An 11,170-nucleotide genomic window follows, 5' to 3' on the forward strand; every position below is an offset into this window, starting at 1 on the left:
GCTATGTCAGAGTTTTCTTGACAGTCTTTATTTTACTAACTTTGTATCTTGTGATAATGTTTCACTGTACATGCATACAGCCTCAGCCACTGTACCCCACCAATATACTACAATTGTCTCAATATACAAGAGCATAATGTATCTCATTTTGAGCACAGGCAACTGGTGCCAAGAAGCTACTTTACAGGAAAGGGGTAGTCACCTGTCAAGAGCAAGAGTGTCACCTCTTAGGAGCAAGATAATGAGCAACAGATTTTTAAACGCACATTTTCACATCCATGTTGATTTCATTTTCAGTGACGTCAAAGACCCAAGTCTGTGTTTCCAGACATATGCCGTTTCTTTTTCTTTGACTGTGTGATGTGTAAGGTCACATGCTGGTGACCCAGAAACACCTTTCGATTTTACTCTTAATATTATTATTGTTATTTTCAGTAAATGATTCAAATGTTCAGTTCTTGGACCAAGATGATGATGATGATCCAGACACAGAACTGTATCTCACGCAGCCCTTTGCATGTGGAACCGCATTTGCTGTCAGCGTGCTGGACTCTCTCATGAGCGCAGTAAGCAAACAAAACCTTTTTCATTCCCTTCTGTTAGACTTGTTGTGAAAGAGTGTGAAAGTGTAGGAACTTTTCCACAGGTAGGCAGAAGATGTATTTTTCTTAGATGTCAAGAGAATTTTGGAACTAAGCTAGGTTATTTTCTTAGTTGGACACAGAGATTTTAACCGAGATATCTAGGACTTCCAAGAGTCCACAATTTTATAAGGAAACGGTCTCATGTCAGGTTTTAAGGATAATATTTTCCAAAAAAAGTTGTCTCTTCCTCCTAAACCCAGAGCCAAATTCAGTGTGTCAGTCCCTATGCTCACCATTCTTGTCAGACAGCATCAACTGTGTTTTGAGCTTTTAATTTCCTGTAGCTATGTGTGATGGTCTGAGTATGAGTGCTGGGGGACACTGATAGAACTCCGTGAAAGCCATTGTACACATCTCATGAACTCTACTTGTGTGAAGGGAGGTTATCCTCTCTTTTTCATATGAGTTTTCTTGTGAATCAACACTTCAGTGCATGCCAGAAACCACAGATGGTGGCCTTTGGTTATGTCTTCATTGGGGCTTTTGGTTTGCAGCCATAGCACATCTCTGGAGCAAACGCCTCGGTCATGCTCCTTTTCATCCTCCCCATACTGGCTGAGTTTTCAGACCATTCTTGCTCTGTGTGACCTCCACTTGTTTCAGAGGGACCTTAAACTCTGCTAGATATAGCAAGGACATAGTCCTTTTAAAATCTGAGCATGGGCTTTCTGAGTTCCTTGTGGAATAAAATTCCATAGTGCTATGAATGATCTGTTGTAAATCCTAAGTAACACTACATATGAGCAAATGGGTTTCTCTAAAGGAGCCAACTCTGACCTTCACCTGAATTCAGAATTAAACTTTCTACTTTTAAAAAGAATTCATAGTGATCTTTATTATTTTATTTGTGTTTCATATTTATGTATCTGTATTTTGTGATTTTTCCCTGCTATATTTTTCATGTGTTCCATCCACAGATGAAAAGATGAGTCTACACAGATAAAATTTTATTCTAATGCAGCCTATGAGTTTTCAATAACCTCAGAAAATGCTTTTCTTGAAAGCTATTTACAGTATTTTGTAGATGTGACAAATTCAGGAAACCTAAGCAAGCACTCTTAAACTCTGTACCTTCCCTAATTAAAATCTCTATCTATAAAATATTTAGCATATTCACATTATAAATGGGAATAATTTAATATGAAGGTTCCAAATGTTACTTAGAGCTGTTTTTCTACTCCCATTATTATCTAAGTCAATGTCTCTGAATGTATTGTTCAGTAGGGCACTTGAGAATCAAGAAAAAAGTAGGGCTAATCCTTCTGGTTGCCACTAGCATTGCCATAGAATGACATGTTGTGGGCATCATTGCTTTCTTGTGCAAAGGTATCTCAAGTAAATAATAAGGATGTAATGAAAAATAGGTACAGCATGCCTGTTCAGAAATTTTAATACTTTTAGTTGTTGCTAGCTTTTATTAACTCTTAGTTTTGGACAACATGCCCCTCTGTTTCTGCAGTTCCTTTCCATAACGGTCCTTTTTCTAAATATTTTCACATCTAAGTGGTCATATTATGTGTCAGGGACACTGCAGGCTGAAGCCAGAGAAATGTGATAACAAGAGTAGAAAATTCTCTACTTGAAAAAATAACTAACCAAGAAGACAAGCCAAGGATTCAGTCAGTTAGAATTGTTCACTATCCTGTCTTTTCTTTCACCAGTCTTCTGATCAGTGGCAGTGTTATTTTCTGTTTTATTCCTCAAAGGCCCAGTAAGGAGTTGGAAAAGTACAATTCTTCCTGACCCTTCAGAAAGCGTAGAATGTGTGAGATGTTTTCCCTTTACTATCCTTAGTCTCATGGGGAAGGTGTGTTCTCCTTCCACTTCTTCTCCAAGGAAAAGAGTGTTTCTCATACAAACTAATCTATTTGCACTATATTATTTCTTACCTTTATTTTCTTTTTTTTTTCTGGAGTACACTTGCTTTTAGCAAACAGCTTCTATTTAATTTGACTAACTTTATACTTGCCAGTATGGGCAAACTGAACCCCAAATCCTAGCTAAATTGTGAGATCATGCTTTCATGCTATTAATTGCACTGGAATTCTGTAAGAAGTATATGATTTGCACTGTGCTGTCCTTTGCTAGCTCACTTGGAGACAAGTATATAGTTCATTATTCCATCTACTTAGTGGTTCAGGGGTTTTTACTGCTTATTTTCTATGGGAAAATTCCAATTTATTATCTCTATTGATACCTCTGTGATGAAAATTCTTTATGTAGTGTACAGTGCAAATGGACAATGCATGAACTGCTCCTTCAAGAATTAATCTCTCCCCACAGTAGTGGGGTTTTGTAGTAAAACAGGTGTAAGAAAGATTAGAAAGTCGAATAATACCTGTACATACGGTATGATTTCTGACCTGTGGGTAATTTGAAACAGGCATATGGATGTATGTATATAGAAAAAGAGCTAAAAAATGTTTTTAAAATAATTTGCTTAAGTATTCAGTTATTGCATAATAATAATTCTAAAGTATTAATCGGTATTAAAGTATTATTTAATGTTTTATAGTTTTATTAATATTGAAGTAGTACATTAAACCCAACTCATGAATCACAGATTAGAAAATTTGGTAACTCTCTAATTCAAGTCTGAGTGCTGGAGATCTTTACGTTCTGCTAGTTCAGCATTATTTCCTATAAAATGACAGTACTGGACATTTTCAATTTGAAATTGTCTGTTATTTCCATATTTCAAAGGTAAAAGTTTAATGAAGTTTAGTTTTCAGGTCATCTACACCTGATGCCTTAAGAGGCCTCCTAGAAACAGAGACTAGACAGGAGTAAAGGATTAAAAGAGGTATTTATTTGAAAGGCCTTCAAAGGTACCCCCTGGGGAGCCTGAAGCCATTCTCAAAATGGACCCCAGGATGGACCTAAGGTCACGAGTTCTTCCCTCTTTATAGGTTTGGTTCATTTGCATAGCAGGGTTAATTCTCCAATTAAAGCTTCAGTTTTCCCCTCAGCTTACTCCCCCCTTTAAAGGCTCTTTGGTTTACACTTTTGGCCTAGGACAGTCTTGGTGTCCTTGGAAAGCAGGGCCTGGAGAGGCTTTGCTATGTCTACCTAGCATGAGAGAGCAGAAGTTAACAGGCTACAAGAAACTCCAGAGTCACACACCAAGCAGTACAGAATTTGAAAAATATAAAGATTAAAACCTAAGGCATCACACCCACTTTGGCCTTTGCAGCCAAGGCAATATATTCCACAAGCCCAGGATTCACAGTGTAGTAGCTCAAACTAGCTACCCAGAGTTGTTGTAGTTGTAGTTGCTCAGAGGACAATCACAAGCTCAAAACCTGCATTGTGTTTTTGAAGAGCTGGTAGCAGTGGTCTCTCCAGGTTTGTTTCAAGAGCATTGCTGTGCTCTGTGGGAAGGCTCTGGGCATGGGTCATGTTGTAACTGTGGCGGTGGCTATTATTAAAATGCTCCAGCTAATCATTGTTGTGTCTTTGAAGAGAGATCTACTGCCATCAGGTACTTGAATGATATATTAATATTGTTTTTGTTGTAGCATATCCAAACCCAGGTAATAATACACGTTTTCTGTCAGTCTCAAGGTAGCACTACTTCTGGAAAGCAGAGCATGCTTCCATCACCAAGTGAAATGTAACTAAAAAGTGTGGGATTGAAAGCATCTTTTAGATTATGTGACTGTTTTTTAAAAATGTTCAGCTGTAGAAAAGTTACATGACATAGGATAGCCTAAGAGGAGCAAATTTTTGAGCAGAAGTACTTTTTCCCTTTCTTGTTGAGATAGTTATTCCATAAAATCCTCTACATGCAAGGAAACAGTTTTATCAACACACAGTACCTTCAAAGGTTTGAGCAGTTGGCCTGAGAGCCGAAGCTTCCCTGTGACTCCTTCTGGCACTGAAGATACGAGAACTACAGAAGTTCTGGCAGGCTGGCATCCCTCCCACACCTACCACTGCAACAGATCCGAGGTGCTGCCGGAGTGGTGCCATTGGAGCAAGGATCTCCAGAGCCAGATTATACCATTTAACATTCGCTATCCTGGAAATCATTTGCTTGTGCTAGAACTTTAGGTCTTGATTTTTTTCTGTATTACCAAATCCTAGTTTTTCTTCATATAAACAAAAGCACAGGATGGAAGAAAATAGTTTAAAAAGTTAAAAATAACTTTTCATTATAGGTCTTACTCAAGAGTTCTCCCGAAGGGAACCTCACAGTCTTATTTGTACAGAAAAGAAGCTTTTTCTAATCTTTGATATGGGCATTTTGAAACAAGAATATTTTTCATGAAAGTCTGTTTAGAGAATTAGCAAGCAGCATCTTGTAACTTAAAGTATCCCAAACGTCTTTAAAGTTTAGACAATAGTTTGAGAATTAATAGATTTTCAAATGGTGAAATGCTGTTATTTATTTTCTGCTGTTGATTCTGGCTCAAAGGCCCTCTTGTTACTGGTATGAATTACTGATGTTAGCTCCGTCATTCCTTGGGTTTAGATATATATTATTCCTCCAACTGAGAAAGAAAAGCAAGTTAAAATATTTGTTTGAAAGTGAGGTTCAAAGCTGCAGATAGTGGAGGAGGAGTCTTCATAAAAGAAATTCATTCAAAAACCCACTAGCAAACACAAAAAAGGCAGATATAACTTGAAAAATGACAATTTTAGCGTAATTATAAATGAAAGGCAAAGTGCTATTAAAGTTAAAGCAATATTATTAAAAGATGTGCTAATTTTCAGTTAAATTTTCTGTAGAAGACCAATTAATTTAAAAGACATGACAGCATTAACTGCAAAACATAAGCACTCTGGTAATTATACTTTAAAAAATGATTGAACAAATGGGAAAGCATCCTTGAGACATTTGAAAGAGCTGCACTACAATTCAGAAGCAAGGGCTAGGTGGCAGTGCTAGCTCAGATATCTGTGTCATGATTTCCTTGTAATTTACCCAGTTTCAGTGTCTATAATGCATTTCCTTTTTGCTGTGTTTAGAATACACCTATTTCATATTCTCATTCCAGATGCCAATTAAAGTGATACCATACACATGTCCAGTGTGGGGTTTGGTTAATGACAGTAGCAAACAAGTATTTCCTCAGTTATGATTTTACACTCAACAAAGGGGATTCTTTTAAATGACTGGAAAGCGCCTTGTTACTTTAAGTACAACAGCACCTTTCCAAAGACATTCTGTAAGTCAGTTTCTTATAAGTACTGGCATATCCAGGCCATGTACCCTCCCAAAGAGCAAGTAGAAGATCACTCTGAAATTAATTTCAGTGTATTGTTATTCCAAAGGAAATGTATATCAGCTAGTTCAGCTTTTCAGTGTTCCCCTAGTTCCAAACTGGCAAGATGTAATGAGGAGACTGATTTTTGTGACAATCAAAAGCATGGACAGACAGCTTTTCCTTGAGTGTTAAATACGTTAGTACAGGAGGAAGTAACCCTATTTAGCAGAAGGTGACAAGTTACAGCTTCCTATTCATCCATCTTTTCTTGCTTATCATTGGGCATTTTCTGATCAGACACAATGCTGCAGCAGTTTGTCCCAAAACTTGAAATCTTTTCTCCCATTGATTGCAAAAGAAAAAAAACCAAAAACTATCTTTTGGCTGCACACACCATCTGACTAAATGGTGCCATCCACATCAGTCATGGTGTGAAACCCAAATTAAGCCATTGTTCCACAATAAATGCTGCCTCTTTTACTAGTGAGAGTCTTAGCTTTGCCATAGAAGTATAGCACAGTGGGAAGAGTTGCCAAAGAGGGCAACTCTGATTCTCATCTCAGGGACATCAAGGAAGAAGTAATTGAAAAATAAACAGTCATGCCTGAATGTCTTCTCTCTCTCACGGTGGCAATTCCTATTAAACATCATGTAATCGCTCCAGACTTACATTCCTGCAAGGGGTCACATTGATTTTTCTTTATGTTAAGAGAGGTTTGAGTATTACACTTGAATTGTTACACAGTGCATCCACATATGTAAGAGCTGATTTGAGATTAGCTGTTGTTTTAGACTAGCTGAATCTTCCTGAACCTCTACTTACGTCAGACTACTCTTTACAATATGCCTTGTAGTTAAAATATGTAGTCCCTTACCCAGGTTAACTTAAAATAATTGGAGTTGATGAGATGCAAATATTTGCTTTAGGCCATGTATAACAATAAGAATATGTTCATTTCATTTTAATTTAGTCAACAGGTGAATGGCATCTATGCCTATGTAAATAAGCAGAGAAGCTTGAAGTTACAAAACCTCAATGTAAAGTGAAAAACATTGCTGCGTAGAACTCATTTTCTTCTGTTTTATCTGTCATCTCCAGCAAACAATGAAACTGGAGTTTCATTATACAAAGAAAGAATATCAAAGTAACATGGATAGGAAGCCAGTTCTGCTTTTTGATCTCAGGATAAAATATTTCAACCTGTACCTCAGTTTACCCATGTATTAAATTCAATTACATTATATGGATGGAGCAATGAATTTCATTGAAAAATATTATTTAAAAAGTTTTATCTTTAGACAGCAAGCACTGTTTGAGAATTCAGCATTCATTTTCACTTGGTTGGATTACAAGCATTTGTTCTAAGTCCTAAATTCAACAAAATCCAGAAATCCAGTAATGTCAATCCTGTGTACTCTACAGTGAGCTCATTTTCTCCTTTTATGTCCCCGGCACTTGCAAAGCTTCTGAAAACTCAGACATTGGTGACATTATAAGTGACAGTCTTTCCTTTTTTTTGTTCAACGTTTTTTTTTTGCCCAGTACAATACATTGCAGATGTTTAACTGAGTATGTCTGAACTATACCAGTATACTTTTAAGTGAACTTGAAAGTCATTCATCTGGATTTAAATTAATATTTTAAATACCCATTGTTTGCCTGACAGACCAGCAGTGCTACAGATGCTGGCAAAATGTCAGTGTGGAGTAAATCTTCCCTAATAAACCACACTTACCCTATACCCTAGAGTTTTTTAAAAGGACCACCAGGATCCCAGACTCATCATACATTTATCTGGAATGAACTCAAGATGTTTAATTGATACATGCTTATGTCTGAACACTGTCAAGTCTCGTAATAAGATGTTTAGTACAATACATTGGTTAGACTGCTAGAGTCCAGCCACAGTAATAAGTAATGACATTTGCAGCACAAAGGCAGCTCCCCAACGAATTGGTGACAAGAGTAAAAAGGCAATCTAGCCTGTGTAAGCTTTAAATGTGGTCTGAATTTTACAATTACATGTCCTAAAGCCCATTATTAGACATGAGGGCGATGAGAAGGAAAGCAGTCATTGCATCACTACTAACACCAATTATAGGAAACATAAATCATTCAAATTTTTGTACTTTAATAAAAATCAGCCTGAATTGGTGTTTAAAAGGAAGGATCTAGTATAGGAGCCTAATGGGATAGAAGAAAATAGAGTAATTGGAGGCTGCTGTCTTTTCACTTTCTATATAAAATTATTTGAAGAGACAGCCAAGAACTTTAAACAGCAGAAACCCAGAAAAGTTGTAATTTGGATGTCTTCAGTTGTGACTTTAATGGTGTTTGCTTAAAGAGCTTTCTTTTATCTCTGCAGACATACTTCAATGACAATATCCTCACACTGATACGGACATTGGTAACAGGAGGAGCCACACCAGAGCTGGAAGCACTGATTGCTGAGGAAAATGCATTGAGAGGAGGTTACAGCACGCCCCAGACACTTGCAAACAGGGACAGGTGTCGAGTTGCTCAGTTGGCTTTGTATGATGGGCCATTTGCAGACCTAGGGGTAAGATCATGAGGGAAATGTAGGACCAAGGCTGGTCTCTGCTATGCTAGCTTGCTCTCAGACTGAGTGAAAAATCTATCTTAGTAAGCATATAATTTCTATTATTTAATTTAATAGAGCTTTTGGATTGCTTAAAAATTTACAGCACAGAGTGCCAGGTTTGCTCTTTGCCTTTTTAAGAAGCTGTATAATTGCCCAGGTTCCTTGCCTGCATATTTCATACAGAAAATCCTGTGGCTCTTCTTCATTGCCAGCTAAAGAGATGGATGAGCTGCTTTGGATGATATAATCATTGTAGCAATAATGAATTCAAAGTACACACAATATATATATCTTTCTTGGGTGTTGATAAGCTTATTTAGTGTTTTCACAGAGCTTCTGGTTCTTAAAATCTGCTTATTAGCTTGAAAACAAAGTTGTTGGGTTTTTTTCTGCTGGTTTTGGATGAACTAAATTTCTTGTGAAATCCAAATTTTCTGATAATTTGACTCCACTGAAGTCAAAAAACAAGCAAACAAAAAAATTTAAAACCCCCAAACTAATTAGAGAGCACCCACTCTGCTTTGACAATGATGTAGGATTTGATGTTTGTTAAATTAACCTTGTGTTCACCAGCTCTGTCCAAAAAGAATGGAATGAACTTCTTCACAGAAATGACAGGGAATCCCAGTTTAAGGATTAGGGCAGCAAGAGTACACAGATAGAAGCCTACAGTCTTTCAGTTCATGTAGCAGTCCAGTTGTAGCTGAGACTAGCAGCTCATCAAAACACTTCGGCATGCAGCTTAACATTTCCACAAATAAAAAAAGCAACACCAGTCTTTCAAATGCTCTTTCACCAGAGCCTCAATTGCACTACAGCTGTGAAGGCAGAATGCATTAACTCTCATGATTACTTAAGAATCACTATTTTGGATATACAAATGAGCAAATCTAAACTTATGTTTTTGCTAGTCATACATTTAGTCATTGTTTTACGGCAGCAGATATTTTATTATCCATTTAAACCCTTAGAACTCTAATTTCTGTTGAGCTCCTGATGAATTGTTTTTTGTCTGGATGGCAGTATGGCTGCTGCCAAGAAAGGGTCAAAGATACTAACAATTTTAATACCACAGTTAAAGTAATTTGTAGAATATGCATTGTCTAGTACCAAAATTTATATTTCCAGCTTAAAGCAAATCATTCACTCTTTCCAATTTGCCATTATTTCATGGACCAAGGCTCTCCAAAATAACAATCATCACTTTACATAGTTACTTATTTGGAATAAAACATTCAGATTATTCATTTCATTGGGTGAAATGTTCTCATTTGAGAGAAACAACAGACTGTCTATACATTGTCCCTTTTTTTGTAAGTTCATACTGAACGACCTGTTCCCTGACATTGTGTTAACGGAGCAAAGAAAAGAAAAAAATGTGCTGTTCTCTTTTTTTTGTTTATATTCTGTCTTTCCTCTAGGATGGAGGTTGTTACGGAGATCTATTTTGTAAAGCACTGAAAACATACAATATGCTTTGCTTTGGAATTTATCGATTAAGGGATGCCCATCTAAGTACTCCCAGCCAATGCACTAAACGGTGAGTCCAGTCTTCACTGTTTTCAGTCTTCTCAGCGAGGAAGAGCTCAGTGCTGGTAATAAATATAAAAAGAGCTTTCTCCATTTTTGCATAACTTTTCCACAATCCTCTTTGAGGATTTCACGGTGACTCTTTATCTGACTTTAAATCATAAGCTGGATATTGCAGCCTAAGTTGTCAGCTAATTTTATTCAAAATTTTTTAATTAAATTTTCAGAACGTATCTTTATCTTGTTTGCTTTATGATGATCCACTGTTTGCATGCAAGGAAAGGACTTCAGTTTCCTTCTATCAATCAACTCTAGGTTGTGGGATAATAATTTAAATTACAGTAGCTAGTCTGTCTTCTGAATGCTCAAAAAATACTCCTGTGGGCTTCCCATCAGTACCATCTGTGTCTAATCATAATTTCTTCCAGTAAATGGAAACTCTCCTCTTGGTAGACTACATTTTTACTTCAGTAGCACCAAGCCTGACCTTACTGCTTTAAATAGAGCAGACACATTTCCATCTTTGCAAACTGAAGGCCATTTAGCAGCTTGCTTGAAATGTGTCTTAATTAACTGCTTCCTAGAAATACACACACAGACCCGTACCAGAAGTATCACAAATCTACCATCTGTTACTATTTCGTGCTCTACAAAAAGCATCATTATTGGGTGAACATGGCAATAAACAACACTGCAGCCCACCAAAGCGCTTTCTTCTGTAAGAATTGGAAGAAATTGGGTAGAAAAAATGATTTGCCGTTTAGATTTACACAGTAGTTGCTATATTTGGGATTATTTGTTGGATTAATAAGGGACTTCTGTCCCTGAAGCAGCTAAGCAGATTTCTTATGAGCATTGAATTAATTTGAAAAGAAGTAATGAGTTTCGTGTTTGATTTTTATTCATTTCTTACTTGGACAGAAAATGCCTATTGCCTTGCTCAAGTCTGTTTTTCACATGCATGAAAAAATTTAGCAGCTGGTCTATAAGCCCTTCATACCCTGAAAGGCCATTAGGTGAAGGTGGGGATTCTTGAAATTGAGTGAGTTTTTATTTCAGGCCTGGGATTTATACTAAGCAATGTTGGATTCTCGGATGTGCAGATTTCTCTTTATAAATGCTCTTTGAGGCCATGAATGTACATGTGGAATGAATGAACAAAATTAACCTCACTATAAAGTTA

The 11,170-nt window shown here is 36.8% G+C and overlaps 1 protein-coding gene across 50 annotated transcripts in view; it reads left to right on the forward strand.

Moving 5' to 3' along the window:
* Window positions 1-11,170, forward strand: part of KCNMA1 (potassium calcium-activated channel subfamily M alpha 1) — a 439,385-nt gene that overhangs the window by 418,927 nt on the left and 9,288 nt on the right. For all 50 annotated transcript variants that reach the window (XM_042018554.1, XM_042018555.1, XM_042018556.1 and 47 more), the window contains 3 exons: window positions 436-566; window positions 8,221-8,415; window positions 9,879-9,997. In XM_042018554.1, coding sequence (XP_041874488.1) covers window positions 436-566; window positions 8,221-8,415; window positions 9,879-9,997 — 445 coding nt within the window. The remainder of the gene's footprint in view (window positions 1-435; window positions 567-8,220; window positions 8,416-9,878; window positions 9,998-11,170) is intronic.

This window comes from Corvus kubaryi, unplaced genomic scaffold (assembly GCF_017639235.1).
Source record: "Corvus kubaryi isolate FWS band 111438036 unplaced genomic scaffold, C.kubaryi_AGA036_p1.0 138, whole genome shotgun sequence".
In the NCBI taxonomy this organism is placed as follows: domain Eukaryota; kingdom Metazoa; phylum Chordata; class Aves; order Passeriformes; family Corvidae; genus Corvus; species Corvus kubaryi.